The 16,669-nt window shown below is 37.8% G+C and overlaps 2 protein-coding genes across 2 annotated transcripts; both read right to left on the bottom strand.

The window, feature by feature from the left end:
* Positions 1 to 5,783: 5,783 nt before the first annotated feature.
* Positions 5,784 to 7,650, bottom strand: LOC139468867 (uncharacterized). The gene is made up of 4 exons (XM_071251004.1): positions 7,437 to 7,650; positions 7,128 to 7,166; positions 6,648 to 6,884; positions 5,784 to 6,196 (listed from the first exon to the last, which is right to left on the bottom strand). Exons 1-4 carry the CDS (start codon positions 7,618 to 7,620, stop codon positions 6,093 to 6,095), a joined length of 564 nt encoding a protein of 187 aa, XP_071107105.1. The 5' UTR covers positions 7,621 to 7,650; the 3' UTR covers positions 5,784 to 6,092.
* Positions 7,651 to 10,276: 2,626 nt separating this feature from the next.
* Positions 10,277 to 14,845, bottom strand: LOC139467878 (uncharacterized). The gene is made up of 4 exons (XM_071249398.1): positions 14,563 to 14,845; positions 12,734 to 12,892; positions 12,165 to 12,422; positions 10,277 to 11,894 (listed from the first exon to the last, which is right to left on the bottom strand). Exons 1-4 carry the CDS (start codon positions 14,753 to 14,755, stop codon positions 11,785 to 11,787), a joined length of 720 nt encoding a protein of 239 aa, XP_071105499.1. The 5' UTR covers positions 14,756 to 14,845; the 3' UTR covers positions 10,277 to 11,784.
* Positions 14,846 to 16,669: the final 1,824 nt, after the last annotated feature.

The following is a 16,669-nucleotide window of genomic DNA, read 5'->3' as shown; positions in this document are numbered from 1 at the left end:
GTTGTATTTTCTATTGTATTTGTATAAGTTAGTTGAACATCATGAATGTCACAGATTGAGGTTACAGGCCCCACATATACATTTCTATAACGTCCAAGGTCATGTTATAAGATATGAAGTATCATCATCTTCAGATGAATTACAATTGTTTAACAAACATGTAAACATGTTGTTTAAATAGTTAAGTAATTGATCTTTTATTTGTTTTTTTTTATTGTATGTGTTACGCATTAATTCTTAACGCCATGCTTCCTTTCACGACCAATGGAATCTGTTTCGGCAGATGATCGAATCAGATTATTCTCTGGCCTTGAGGTTATATATTATACAAACTAATGTTGTCTGTCTAAAATCCGTGTTAATATAGTCAATCAATCAGATTGATGTTGCTCAGTGAATGAGGCAAAATAACTGTGAACATTTTTTTATCCATGTTGCTTTTTGTTTAGCAGCACATCAGCTATTTTTTATTGGAGGTATAAATTTGCAATTTATCAATATGTCTGAATTTTTTGCCCCAGCAGGCTTTTTACAAAAAGCATGGCTTCAAGAATTTAAACAGATTTAAGTTTTATTTTAATTTCTGCATTACATAAGATGTGGTGAAATATTTTCTAGCTTCATGATTTACGTCTGTCTTCATCAGTTTTCCACGTCACCAAAATTACAACACTTGCTTACAGGACTTGTCTTTGACAGTATAGTAGCTTTGTATTAGCGACAAAATAGTAATATGTGGTTTTAGTTCTTTGATTTCAAATGAGAGGGGTATCCCGGTCTGTGGAATACAGATAACACTAGATAATCACTGGGATATTTAAAAACTTAAAATATTATAATCTTAACAGCGGTGAATGTCATACTGATAGTGTACAAGATTTCAACTAAAATAGATTTCATTTCACTAGAATATAACATAAATATCATGTAGCGATCAATCACTATATCATGTAATTCTTTTGGGACTCCAGAATATGTTGATAAATCATTTGTCATATTGGCATCATTATTCTCGAGGTACATATTTACATATTCCGTATACCAGTACTTCTGCTGGTCACACCCGTGTTGATACCCATGCAACTAGAATGAGGGACGGATGGTTACATCGAATGTCTGAGGGAGTGTCTTTACGTCGGGGATTGACGTTGCTCATGCTATTCACCACCTGCTCGTTTTTTTAAGACTCCACGGTGTTTGGCTGGAATATGTTAACAGCGGCATTAAACGGCATTCACTCAACCTGCTTAAACACAGCAGAGATTTCTTATGATTATGGAATCTGGTTTTGTCTCTTTGTAATTGAGACATTGTGCAGCGGTATGAATGGTTGAAAAACGTTGCTCAATTATATTTGAAACAAGAAAATCTCCCTTAACTGAAGAATAGTTCTCTCTTTTTTATCTATGTCAGCCCCGTCTAACGTCAGTGTGGTTTCATCAGCAAATCTGGCTAACAAATGCTCAATCCGAATGTTGCTCTTTAATAATCTTGTTAAAACTTCAGTGCAAATTAGGTCCTTACCAACAGTCCTTACTAATGTGAAGAAAAATGTTGAAAACCCATTTACCACTACACACGACTCTGAATTATGATAGAGAAATTGTATCCAATTTCGAAGTGACCGTCCAAAATGTTTTAGTATGTTCTGAATGAATTTCCAATTCATAGAATTAAAAGACTTTTCAAAATCTATTTATATTAAACATAAAAAAACTGGAATTTGTTGTGTTTAAGCGTAAGCCATTAAATCACTTGTCTCGTAACCTCTCCAACACATATACCAGGTAAAATGCCCTTCTGTTCTTCACTTACGATACTAGATAGCACTGGTTTAACACGGTGAGCGATAGCTACAGATGCAGGTTTATACGAACATTGTAAAACTGAGCAACAGTATTGCATTTACACAGCCAGTCCATGTACATTAGGAATATGGCTTCTGCTTGCATAAGTGACAGTACTTTCCCATTTGTGACTTGACGTTGTTTATACCGGGGTTAATTTATATCCACGTAACACAAGTGGTATATGTATGAGAGGGGTATATGTATGAGAGGGGTATATGTATGAGAGGGGTATAGGTATGAGAGGGGTATAGCTATGAGGGTAGATCTCGTGTTACAATGTAAAAACGGGCACTGGATATTGCTTTAAATGTGTCATGTGAGTCATTAAATACAACTTTATGTGTGGACGCCTATCTCTACATCCTACCTGGAGGATTGAAGCGGATGTCTTGTTTTTATAATGTCATACGCCAAGGACGATCTCCTTGGTAGTATTTGTAAAACTTTATCTCTATCTTGTGGCAACCTTTACCCCTTGGGAATGCTAAATCTATGTAGGTCCATGATCTCTGACTCACAAGTAAACGTTGTTGTTGTGACTGCCACACAACTGACGTATTAAGCAACATAAATAGAGAATGGGTATGCCCAACCACAAAGACAGTTGGGCACGGATAACAGGTGTCACTATGTGTTTGTGATAGTATGCTATTATATATTTATCTCCAAATATGTAATTGATCTGTATTTCAGACTGAAATAACACTAAACAAGAAAACAGCGTTATCACTATCCCCTGCCATGAGGCACATAAAAAGTTTGTGCATATAGTAGTGAACATTAACTATACAAAAGAGCTCCATAAAGCCTGCATGGCGGGGATAATAATATACCCGAAGGACACTATGAGTTTTCAGAGTAAGATCATGGAAATAATGCAAGAACATGTATATAGAACATTTGTTTTTTCTTGTGAAATATAATGTTTATAATCTCAACTCGTGACCTGCAAAGCTGTGCCACTCATAAACATATCGACTTCGCAAGTCACTCGATGTAATAAACATGTTATTTGCCAAGAAAAGACAATTATCGTCTCGTTGTCCTGTATCAATGAAGGTTGTAAATACTTCTGTGTAGTAGTTTATTCATTTATAACTACTAGACTGCTCCATGTATTTCAAACAGCAACCTGAACGTTCAGGATTAATTCGAGTACTGTGGATTCCGTTATCCCGGAACCGCGCATTCCGAGCTGTTACTGTTCGTCATTTTCTACATATATACACATGGGCATTACGGGTCCAGGCCTATTGCACCTACCCTCCAAGATGCAAAGGGAAGACACACACGATGAATATGTAGGTCTCACATAGCAATGTGATAAAATACAGCAACATTTGCGCGGTATTTGTTTATTGTAAGAATAAAGCGTCAAAGCTGAGAAAGTTGAGTAAGTGAGTTTTGATCCAAAAAGTTGAAGCCTTGTGCGGATTATATGACTCTAAGTATTTTTGTTTGATGCATCATGATCGCCTTACCTCTTCGGCTGCAAAAATTGCAAAAGCTAATATTCTATTATTTATGCGTAACCCCTTTAGGGAGTTAAATGACCAGGTGCTAACGTTTGTAAAATGCATGAAATTTGAACGATGAATGATTAATGTTTAAAATGTAATGGTTCAAATCTCATTTGGATTATGATTAAAATTTAGTAGTTTCACACATTATAGCTGAAAGTCATCCCTCACTTCACCCACTAAAAGGTTTTTGTTGATTCCAACACTATTGAATCTAATATTATTGAACTCATCATAAGTTAATACATATTATCAAAGGTCGTGTTTTGTTTCTTTGATTATATGAACAAAATAAAGCAAATTATCAAAATTAATTAAAAGATATACCTTTTATTGTTGAAATCCAAGAGAGCTTAACAATGTTGTGAATAAAAATAAATACTATATATAATTATAAATAATAAACATTTTTATATTTGAATAGCTCTCATCATCTACCAATGTTGAATATGCTTAGAAATTGGCATTACTCATAGAAGCAAACTGAATCAAAGTTTCTCATGTTTGTCTTAAGTAATGGAAGTTTTAACAAACGTGACACTGACATAAATGTAATTTTATGTTGAGAAATGATATGAAAGACGTGTACCATAATTGTTAAACTCTTACCATCCTACAGCTGGCCACTGCTCATTGTATAATACGTCAACATACAGTTTGAGACTGCAATCAACCTATGCCAAGAGACTATTTCTCTAAGTTCATTCATTTAGTGTTGACTAAACCATTTAACATAGTACTGATGTTTGTCCTGGCATCGTCATCTTCATTATAACACTTGGAGTAAAAACACAGAACCCATTCACAACCATGTCGTTTACCATGGGGACGGTCGAGTATTCCATTAGTCTATCTCGTCACACCGAAGGCCCGGGTTCGATTCCGCATGTGGGTGCATTTTATTAAAATGTATTTCTAGTGTTCTTCGCCTTAAAATTGCCGGTCTCCTCACTCACTCACTCACTCACTCACTCACTCACTCACTCACTCACTCACTCACTCACTCACTGCAAGAAAGGCTAACGACGACACTGTATTCTAATTAGGACCGTATAGCATTTTAAAGTCAATATTTGATAACGTGGTTTTTTATCCTTATGACTACACTGCGTTGTGTCGATACTGTCTGTAACAGATCTATAATTATGACTGTTATAGAGCAGTACAAATTACAGTAAACAACTATTAACTTTGTCATATCATAATAGACATAATGAGAACAGGAAATAAAGAAAACCAACCTGTTTAATGTCATTGCATATAGTACAAATATAGACAATAGAGATCCCATCGGTGTATTTACAGTTGTGATGCTATACATGTTTATCTCACTGTCGCCCTGTGGAGATATCTCTTCCTGTGATGTACGTTTCTCCAGAGGTCTCCAGATCTAGCAATCGTGATCTCATGGAACATTAATCTAGCATGATATTGCATGTTGTGATTGTATGGCAGATAAATTCAGATTTGCGTCTAATGATATCACGAGAATAATGTCGTAGACACAATTTATGGATAACAACTTCTTTAATACTGTAAAGGCGACGTTTCAGTATAGATTCTTATACCGTTGTCAAGCAAGACTGAATGAGGTACATAGTACAGGATTAAAGAAGTTGTTATCCATAAATTGTGTCTATTTTGTCATCCGTCAACTTCTAAGTAATGCAGGGGCGGTCGGGTAGCCTTGTGGTTAAAGCGTTCGCTAGTCAAGCCAAAGATCCGGGTTCGATTCCCGACATGGGTACAATGTGTGAAGCCCATTTCTGGTGTCTCCCGCCGTGATATTGCTGGTATATTACTGAAAGCGGCGTAAAACCATACTCACTCAAAGTAATGCCTCTCAAACAATTCGGGAATAATGTCTGTGAAAAAAAATGGAGAAAGAAATGGAGAAAGAAATGGTAAAACATTCGGTTAGGAGATGGCGAATATTTTGTTGAGGCATACAAAAGGATCCAGCTATCACGACAAGACAAATGATACGTGTAACTATACATATCATTCTCACTTTGAATTATCCAGTTATCAATCATGTTCAAATACATAAACTCAACCCAAGGAACACACAAAGAACGTGAACTCAAATTATACATTTCATTTTAATATTCTTCCCACACATTCGGTTAAGAGACTTCTTTCGTTCGCCATACGTGTTCATGTTGACATCAAAATACATTCAAACATGAATATACAAAAATAACAGTGGCAGTGTCGTGATATATTCCTGAGTGGTATGCTCAATTTGACACACTCTTATATACATACATTCAATTGAGCTCTGCCTCTGTACAATATGTAATGTCAACTCATTCCACACACGCACCGACACCGTTAGAACATTTGCTGAACATGTCATGAAGTCATTTTGGTCACCGACTTCCTCATTCTACAGAGGCGAATAGAGAGACTTTCTAGAGAGGCGTGAAGGGAGCACACTTCCTGTTTCAATATTCGTAACAGTGCTGTTATACAGCATATGATCTCGCGTTAGTGTTGAAAATATCTCGTCCTTTGACGTTCCACATTAACTCTGTTAAGCAAGACAACTGGATAAAGTTGTTTCTAGATGTGTGATCTTTCTGATCTCCACGCCTTGAACATTAACACTTAACGTCAAGGTCCTCTCAAGAAATCTCCTGGGACAGGCATGGGACTTTCTCTGCCCCGAATTAAACAAAGGTGTCAAACTGCCAATACACCAGTAGTTAAACCAGCTGGCTCAGTAAGATCCGTGCAGGTTACTGGCATGTCTGGCACTGAAGGGGAGATCAGAGAATGCCATGGGAAACTTATTTTCCTCTTCAGTTGGGAGTGGTTGTTCTTCTGAAAACAATATTATTGTACATAGTGCATGTCATTAATGTTTATTCCAAGGTACAAGGTATGTATGTACAAGGGTGAGTGAGTATGGATTTAGGCCGCTTTTAGCAATATTCCAGCAATATCACGGCGAAGGACTCCAGAAATAGGCTTCACACATTTTACCCATGTCGGGAATCGAACCCGGGTCTTCGGCGTGACGAGCGAACGCTTTCACCACCTTTATAAAAGGGAGTTGCAGCAGTTGCCAGTATGTTATAAATATAAGCAGACGTTTCCACATAAAGGTTAATGATAAGTATCAATTATGTGTCACCTTTAGAACATAAAACCACAATAGACAATACCAATGCCATTATTGCGTGTTATAAAAACGGCATACATGTACAGTTATAATATGATATGTTATGAGTGTGAGTTAAATAATAGATTAATAACAGCACATAAGTATTACCTATAGGATCTTCATGGAAGTCAATGACGGATTCTTCAGTGCATTGAATGGAAGGGAGCTCTACGAGGGTTTGATTTGTTGGTTGTATAGGTCTGTGTCTAGGGCTGACATGAACACGACGATAAACGACGAGCGCCAGCAACACACTGAACACGACCACCGCTGCTAACACAGGAAGCACTACGGGAAGAATGCTTCCCTCTTTGCCTGTCGTCTTCTTGTTGTCAACTTTATTGTCTATTTGCCAAATAAAATGACAACATTTCAGTCATCTTGTATCATATATTACTACCTTAATATTCTTTTTATTCTTATTAAGAACATCTGACTTTGATGTGAAACGATGTATATTGTACGAATCCGATTAATATATCTATAAACCTAACAATCAAGGCCATGCATAACTTTTGTACATTGTCCACCTATAATATGGTAAGTGTAAAAATTGTCAACTTTAAAAGCCACGAAAAGTGCACATACCGCTTTTTGATTTACTTGCGAAGTTCAGTCGGAAGTCATCTGTAAAGAAGTGATTGTATCCATGCATAAGGTCGCCTGTATTGAACCCTTTATTACTTATAGCGTGCCAAATGTCAACCGCAACACGATAATAATATCACTGTAAGGTTAAGAATGTGTACTTACTGCCTGAATGGTAAGTAACTACGAAAAAGATAGTTCACATCGATGATAGTTAAACACTTTGGGGAATTTCAAAGTATTAAGATTAGACGATATTGATATAACCTATCACAGCATAAACTTAAGTCTACATTTTAACATACATACTGGGACAGTTTTTCCGGCAGTCCTCTTCAGTTCCCTTTATCTTCATATACTCGCATATATCAGAACACGGGTCACAGTTACCAGAGCCAAAATCCCGGTACGTTCCTTGGGGACACTCCCCAGAGCCATAGGCGAGACAGGCACAAATACACCACAGAAGTCCTGACAGTACTAGCCGGCACATGTCTGGTTGTAGGACATCGTACACTGAGCTGAGGCGTCAAAATGAACTCGTGGGAAACAGGCTATTCATAGTATTGTATGACGTATAAAAATGACCTAAAGTGATTGGCTAATCCTATATGAGGTCATTCTGAACCAATCATATTTATGTATAAACATCATTTAGTTCAGTTACCAGTCTCGCTGCTAACATAGTTATGTATAGGTGAGCGCTCTCCTGATGTATTGACAAATGAGGTTTGTTGAGAAGCAGCATTATGTGGCGGGTTGTAATTGATTCATTCACACATTTCCTCGGGCTCAGGTGGTAGCATTAGGAAGTTGTTTTTCGGCTGAATAGATGCACAAATGTATGGAGTCAGGTGAATTTAGATGATAGTCAGTCGTGGTCGTGATATAGTCATAACCGTACAATGGACTCTGCTTTTAACAGTGATTCCTTATGAATACGGAAATGATTTTGTCGCTTATATGTTTATCCATGTACTGGTATAGGGTTCATTGCCAGTAAACCTAAACATAAATACCCTCGAGTGACAAGCAATTTAAGGTATGTTTGGTTTTGACCTGTCCATAGATTCCTCTTTCTTCCTTATGAGATATGCATAATATTTTAACCACTGTGTGACAGAGATAGTTTATGCCAACATGTTAAGAATCTCTGCTTCTTACATTTATTTATTTGATCAAATGTAATTCCTGGGCATGTACACTGTTCGGATCTCCCAACCTCAATAATACAATTGTCGGTCCTTAACCGTTACTTCAGCAGACTCGGTAGATTCCTTGCTTGTCCATCATTGCATCGAATTCCTAGATTGATGTAGTTTTAAGTTTCCAAATACTGCTCGTGATTCGACGTACAGGGTAAGTGGATGTTAGTTCATGATTCCGACAGATTCCTTTATTTTATTTATGTATAAACATCATTAAGTTCAGTTACCAGGCTCGCTGCTATCATAGTTATGTATAGGTGATGTTAGTTCATGATTCCGACAGATTCCCGCCAGGTCTATCACTATATAAATATAAGACTCATGAGTGTTTACGATATTATAAAGTTCATGTTATGACTGATTCCAAATAAAGAAAACATATAAAGATATATTTCTTTAAGCCGATACAGTTTTTACAGATTCCGTGATATATCAGCTGAATGGGACATCATTTTAAGGAAACCCTTATTTCACCTGACATTGTTCGACAGGTATTCAAGGGAATGTACCAATACGTCAAACCAACTGATTACATACACTTCAATACACGTCATTGTGTGACCGTGGTCTAGTAGAGCGTCCGCCCGGAGAGCGGAAGGTCCGGGTTCGATCCCCGGCCGCGTCAAACCAAAAGACGTTAAAATATGTTTGTACTTGTTGTTACCCTGTCTGGTGCTATGCATTAGGGGCTAAAACAAGGACTGGTCGGCTCGGAATCAGTATACTCTGTCTGAATAGGGTACTCATGTTAAAACTGCGGACTGGTATCTCAGTGTGCTAGCACTATAAATCGGCATCAGTCCGGACTAGTACAAGCAGCCACACACACACACACACGTGCATGCACGTCGCTATAGAAGTGCAATAATCTTGAACGCGACGTTAAACACCAATTCACCTCACCTCACCTCATTATGGTCTTGATGTTGATCACGTTGTGAAATGTAACTCACGTGGACACTTTTCACTACACTCATGTACAGTGCCTTGAATCTCAGCATGGTCACAAATGACTCAGCAGTGTCCAGTAGCAGTGTCACAGTACCTTCCAGGGTTACATTTGACAAGCCGTCCCAGGGGTCACCAAGGACAAAAAGGTAAACAAAGGCAGAATCTGGCACATCCTGGATTATCCCCGTGGAGAGTCCGGAGCAACCGATCAGAAGAGAGTTCAAAATACAACACTAACCTGGTATGTGCTGGAAAACGTCCTTATGCAATATGTGGGGATCATTCCACACCCACACGCCCGCCTACTCCTACTGGGAAATCCCCAAGAACATCGTATGACATCGTGGTTGCTAGTCAAGCAAGATCTATTGCATAATTATGCAAAGGTTTACATTTATTCACGATTTGGAAAGAGGGAACGGCATGGGCTATATCAATTGCTTAAGGTAAACACAATATTCTAGGACTGAAATATGCTGATGTGCAGATGTTACGAGCTCAATTTAATCATTTCTGACTGAACTTATAATGACCACAACTAAACCTTAAGATATCTGATTCAATAAATGTTACATTAACATACTTGAGAGCAATAAGAAGACTCCTCGTCTTGTGGGTTAGAACTGGAATTTACTGAAACACTCTGTCAGTATATTTGTGTTTTTCCTACATCTTCAGAAGAACAGTGTACGTTTGTACTTTAGCACAAAAGAAATCGTGCATTCATTATTTTGTCATAAGTCATTATGTTATACTGTGTATAATGTTGGTGGGGTAGCCTAGCACTAGTCACACTAAAGATCCGGTTCAGCTCCAACTTTGATAAGATGTGGGAAACTCATTCTTGATGTTTCCCGCCACCATATGGGTGGAATGGTATGAAAAACGTTGTTCACCTCTACTCACTAACTGTGGAGAGATAAAAATTACCTGAATGACCCGATGAGTACTAATTAAATAGCCAAGATACAACGTAACCTTGGTAGTAAATATAATTTATTTTATGTACATCATATACACAGAAACATATATCAGACTCCAAAACTTAATATCGAATAATATGCTGACATTGACGTAACACAACAAGTACTCACTCACTCACTTACTCACTATTTACAGGTAAATGTTCAATGTTTACACACATGTGACTGGAATGGAAAGTTACAAGTATTTAATATAATGTACATGGCAATACATAAACACATTACAAACAAGTATATCACATTGTACATGTGTATGTTATTGCAGAGACAGTGACCAAAATGTGTAGGCAGTGTAGTCACTTGGTTGACTGTTTTGTTTCAGAATTATGGGGAAGTCGAAATGAAACTGAATATGACATATCATGAATAACGATCATGAAGAACACTATATATAGTTTACTCATGAAAACATGCATTCTCCTAACAATGAACACAAATGACATAAAGTTACACATACATGTGCTGATAGAATGACAAAGACAACATGGTTGGACAATACTATTCCACCAAACAAGGACCTAACTTAAAAACATACATAACAATGTAATTCCTCAAGTATATCGGATTCACACATAAAATGTTCTTTTAACTGCCCTCGGCAGATTTATGTTCTCACCAACAATGCTGTACAACTTGGAAACATTAACTGGGCCATAGAGAGTAAAGGCAATAATGGCACTCCTCAAATGCTTCACCAGTTGCCTTGACACATGACGTAGCACCATAGAACCCTTCCATAGGCCATGAATGCAACAAATGACTGCAGTTTTTGTATGATATCTGAGATCTTAAATTGACTCTATTTAATTAATAGAAACACAAGATGCATCAATTTCAACTTTATAAACTGCCAACTCCTAAATGCCTATCAAAGGCCATGCAATTAAATCAGATATTAATTTATGTACAGTAAAGTACGGTTATAACGAACTCAAAGGGACTACTAATTTTAGTTCGTTATAACCGTAGTTCGTTATAAGCATATATACAGCATAACTACAGCAAATAGTCGGGACCAAAAAAGTAAGTTCGTTATATCCGTCAGTTCGTTATAACCGTGTTCGTTATAACCGTAGTTTACTGTATTATGCCTGGGCCCTTTTCTCAAATTACTTTGGATATGTAATGAATATTTACAACTAACACAGTTCAGCTGATGGAAATACAGTTCCTGGGTCCACGTGTCACAGAGGTATCATCCTTCTCTGAGGGGTATTTTTGTAAGTGAAATCTATGTGTAGAATGAGCAAGTAACTGTGTATCACATGGACGATTCTCCTTGTGCTATGTATCATGCAGGTGAGCTCACGTCGGCAGACTGAGTTTAACCTGTATTAAGTAACACCTCCTTCCTTCCACAGAGATCAACTTCCTTCGCCGAATGGCAGGTAACATCTTTGTAAAGCTATCCAGCTTCTCTTACATTCTTCATCTGTTTGGCCTTGGCCTGGACGACCTTGACTTTGCAATCACATTACAGACGTACGGGTGTGTGGGACACAGTGTCAGGGTGAGTTAGGCATATCTTGCATCTCCTGATGATTGACGCTGATACTGAAGGTCTGTCAAGCCGACTTCGGGAGCTGGCATTTGAATTGTTACGCTTCCTTGAGTCTGTCCTTCGTCTAAAAGAAACAGCATAACACACATATAGTTAAGAGAGTATTATACACATACAATACATATAAACTGATTAATTAATCCCTCTAGTTATTCCTGTGGACGATACATATAAAATAAGTTTGGATGACCCAACTATGAGCTTAAGTGCCAAGGATGATGGCAACTGTCGCTGTTACGGGAAACGTGCCCACTGTTTATATGTATATCCTGATATAGCAAACCAATCTTATTCAGTCATGGCCATTACATCACGTGACTTAACACACACTTACAACTACTAAGGGAGGTCAATGAGGACGATCCAGGGCTGTCGGTATGACTCTCAGTGCACTCTACTGGTTTCTTGTAGCCAGCTACAAGGCAGGGGAGACACCTCTGCAGTCTGGACGGAAGGTGATGTTCACAGAAACACACTATCAGGCCATACACACTGACCAAGATGAGGCACAGGCCAAGTAAACAACATACAGTTATAACTGCGATGTTTTCTGATGACAGTTGTTGGCCTTGGATGTCTTTCGGCTCAAAGTCTGAAATAAACCATCACCAATGATTTATGAGGATTATTTTGTTGCTCATCAAAAACTGATCACCACATACTGCAAGGATAAATCGATGATCCTTAATATCATTTGTCATTCATTCATGAAGGTAAAATAATGTCATTGTGAGTGCGGTTAACACAATCTATCCCAATACAATATCAACAGATAAAACATCTACATTACATATGCCTCAATGAATATGTAAAGGGCACGTTACGAAATAGATGTTAAAGTCACGGTTTAAGTTTATGACACTTTAATGGTGAATATCACAGATTGTGATAATTGACACTCACATTTGGGGCATTTCTCCTTGCACTGAGCTGTTGTCCCCTGAATGGCGTGGTTGTCACATATGACACTGCAGTAGTCACAGCGTGATATAGCCTTGTCATAATACTGGTCTGAAGAACACTCGGGCAGCGCAGTGGTAGTTGGCACACCCTGCTTATATCCTGAAACAGAAGTGTTTCAGTTTCATGTTAAAAGTAAAATGATTAATTTGCAATTTCTAATTACCAATTAATGAGATCACTACATACAATTTTTCATGACGACAAATTGAAAGAAAATTCCTTTTAATCTAAGCTTGTTTAAGGAGTTATTGATTTAGTGTTTTGCTTTTATTGATATGTTATCTCATGAAGCCTTTTTGTGTTTCCTCCAAAAGCATGTTTATATATTGATCATATATTATTGACTCTTCTACGGGGCTGATGACACCTGAACCACTTTTATATGTTCATGATGTTTACACATAACGTAATCCTCTTCGCCTTGTTGGTACAAAACTGGTACTGTTTCGAGGTGTAGGCAAGGATACACATCTTTGTCGTATAGATAAACGACCTACATATACATCATGTACCTGGATGTAAACTGGAAATGACACTTATATTAAGGTTGTATTTGTATCAATTATTCAATATATTTAATATTCATTCGAGCTTTTGTGATTTCATGTTTCTCCCTGTTAGGTGTCACAGAAATGTATTGAAAACAAAAGAGTATTTACACATTGTGTAAATGAATAAACAGAGTATAGAATCGTTCTTGTGATATCATATAATACGGAAAGATGGGGATATATGATCTTTATGTTTGACTTTTGTGTTCATGTTTATAAATCAGGCTACAGTGACATTTAAGTTTGAATTTAATTTACGACTGCCTGTTTTTGGTGTTCAGCGGAAAAGTGAAACACATTTAATACCATTATACAAGGCTGTGAAGTCAAATGGGGTTAAGCGACGCTTTCAAGTTGATGCACTTTCATAAAGACGTTCACAAATACGTGCGTGCGCGTGTTTGTGTGTGTTTGTTTGTGTGTGTTTGTTTGTGTGTGTGTGTGTGTGTGTGTGTGTGTGTGTGTGTGTGTGTGTGTGTGTGTGTGTGTGTGTGTGTGTGTGTGTGTGTGAGTGTGTGTGTGTGTGTGTGTGTGTGTGTGTGTGTGTGTGTGTGTGTGTCTGCATATACTATTTCGTTCTAATGTCGGTTTTATAGTTCTAGCCATCGAGTTAAACATTGAAACCCCAACTGAGTTTACTGACAGTTTACAGTTTAATGACCCTTTGCCGATCAGTCCATGTTATTTATCCCATTAATGCCGAGAGCCAGGCAAGAGAACAACCTTCTGTTAACGTCTGGTATGACACGGCCGTGAATCGAACCACAGACTTTTCGCTCTCAAGGCAGACACTTTATCCAGTACGACACGGAGGCGGTTATCAATATATAAGAATTTGAAATGTGAATAAGCCAAATCAACATTAAGAGTTCCTGCCACCTATTTCTTTTTCAGCAGCAACACATACTCACAGGTGAGGTGAAATGGGGTATAACGTCGCGTCCAATGTTATTACACTTATATAGCGACGTGATGTACACACACACACACACACACACACACACACACACACACACACACACACACACACACACACACACACACACAAACACAAACACACAAACACACACACATATATATATATATATATATATATATATATATATATATATATATATATATATCGAAACCCCGGGAGGACGCTCTACCACAAGACCACGGAGGCAGTCACATATACTTATCAGTGACACATCTAAGTACTACTGTTGTGAGTCTTACCTGGACATAATCGTTGACAGTCCTTCCCAGTTCCTTGTATATCCGCATGTTCACAGATATCCGCACAATCATCACATCGAGTTGTACCTGGGTCCAAATATCTGCCAGGTGGACAGTCTCCGAACACACTGACCGTGGCAGCTAATGCTATAATAAACGTTAGATTCCTACATGTAACACGGTGTAAACACATGTTTGTTTCTTCTTACAGATTCACCTCTCAGCGGGATCAGTGTGGTACACGTCCTTTCAGCTCGAGATCGCCGGCTGAACTGAACCAATCGCGCCAGTGAGCGAGCGGTGAGATCGACGAATCAGGCGCCTGCTTGATTGCATGTAGGTATCACTGTAAACACGGATCTGTAACCACTACCGACAACAGATGACAAATGGGCTTTTGGCTTATTCATCAAATATGTTAGCATTACTCATTCACAAACTTGAAAAGGATAATAAAAACATATTCATGAGCATCGGTTTCAATACTCTCGTTATATACGTGAAGTATTCTCAACTATTTTGCTTCGGTTTTGCAAAATCTTTTTCAAAATAAATTTATTGCTGGAGAACGCCATGGTGATCATCGACGATGTTCGAGTTATCTGAATTCGGGACACACGGTATTTAGACACAACGCCCAAGAGAGAGATTTTGTATGGAGACTATATATTTTTTAAGAAACATCTTGCAACATTTATTTGGGTGGACTGACACTGGCTGGGCCAAAATAGTTTCTTTAAAATAATCCCAGGCTGCCTCCACACCCCTCCTCGAGATGAGGGTATTATCTGTTCCATTTGCTTAGTTAAACTATTCGAAATAAAACAAGTGTGTACAAGGAATATCAGACCATCCTAGTTTTACTGTGGTAAGTAGTGAACGTCTCCAAATACTTCCTTGACAGGAACTTGAACCTGAACTGAGCGGATGTATCACTGAAATCAGTGGCATATGAAGATTCAAATTCATGAGTGTAACTCACAGACTGTTTATGAAAACGAGATTGACAGAATCTTACAATTGTCAAAACACACTAATATCAGCGGCCATAAACGTCCCAAGTATTGAATATTGCTATATGAGACCACAACGCTAATGTTAAGTGAGCATTTCACATAGAAATCGTTTGTAATCCCCAGTGAGTCGAAACAGCTTTGAAGAATAACAAACATCGGATATAGCGAAATGACATTTATGGATGTTGGAGTTTGCTGTATCTAGTATTATCCATAAGCCTGAAATCTGACAATACTTTCACGATTATTTTCCGATGCCAATTTAACGTAGAAACATTGCAAATGTAAACAAATGTCTAATCGATATTCGGTGTGAACATACATGCTTTACATAAGGTTATTATAGCGAATGTTTTCCAGTTAGTTGCAATTGCAAGAGTGAAAGAAAAGTTGGGAAAAAAACATACATAATGTATCACTCAAGGAATAAAAGTAATGTTTGTTGTAAGTTAATCCATATCCATGTGCCACGCGTATTGACGCTATGAATAAAGAAACTAGAGCCACAAAACCTGCCTTAGTCTTATTATTTCTGAGACCTTTTCGCGAACCTCTGGTGTCATCATTGATTTTCATTTATCCTTTGAAATAATTTTCACCGCTATTTGTCATTTTACGACCAATGAAATCTATTTCAAAGGATAATCGAGACTGTTTTTTTTCTTACGTTTGACGTTTAATGTTTACACCAGCTGCGTTTTCTGGAATGTAAATGCTAATTTACACATGGCAATTCACAACACGCATATCTTTTAGCTCTATATAGAATCACGAACACTTGAGGGTATGTCAAAATGTAATATTAATGAAAAGACTTAATTTGAAAATAATTCCAAAGATCATGACTAAGTATCCATTTGTCAGTCTCTTGTACCAGACATAAGGCGAAATTAAACGAGGTTAAACGTCGCATTCTAGATAGTTGCACATATATAGCTACGTGCATGGGCCGATTTATACGTCATGTGTTATAATGCTCGCCCACAGAGATTTCCTGCTGCAGTTTTAACATGACTATCCCACTTGTACTGACTCCGAGCCTACCAGTCCTCTTTTACCCCCTTGATGCCAAGCGACAGGCAGATTAACAA

The sequence above is a fragment of the Haliotis cracherodii genome, unplaced genomic scaffold (genome assembly GCF_022045235.1).
Source record: "Haliotis cracherodii isolate W230 unplaced genomic scaffold, xgHalCrac1.p SCAF_2, whole genome shotgun sequence".
NCBI classification, from domain to species: Eukaryota; Metazoa; Mollusca; class Gastropoda; order Lepetellida; family Haliotidae; genus Haliotis; species Haliotis cracherodii.
This window is presented reverse-complemented; position numbering and strand designations above follow the sequence as displayed.

Bases quoted from the DNA above. Each gene is read 5' to 3' on its own strand.
- LOC139468867 (XM_071251004.1), bottom strand. From the start codon at position 7,620: ATGTGCCGGCTAGTACTGTCAGGACTTCTGTGGTGTATTTGTGCCTGT. The intron at 7,167-7,436 runs GTATGTATGTTA...ACTTCTTTACAG, and splicing joins CTGCCGGAAAAACTGTCCCA to ATGACTTCCGACTGAACTTC. The intron at 6,885-7,127 runs GTATGTGCACTT...TTTGGCAAATAG, and splicing joins CGCAAGTAAATCAAAAAGCG to ACAATAAAGTTGACAACAAG.
- LOC139467878 (XM_071249398.1), bottom strand. From the start codon at position 14,755: ATGTGTTTACACCGTGTTACATGTAGGAATCTAACGTTTATTATAGCA. The intron at 12,423-12,733 runs GTGAGTGTCAAT...GGTTTATTTCAG, and splicing joins CAAGGAGAAATGCCCCAAAT to ACTTTGAGCCGAAAGACATC. The intron at 11,895-12,164 runs GTAAGTGTGTGT...TGTTTCTTTTAG, and splicing joins ATTGACCTCCCTTAGTAGTT to ACGAAGGACAGACTCAAGGA.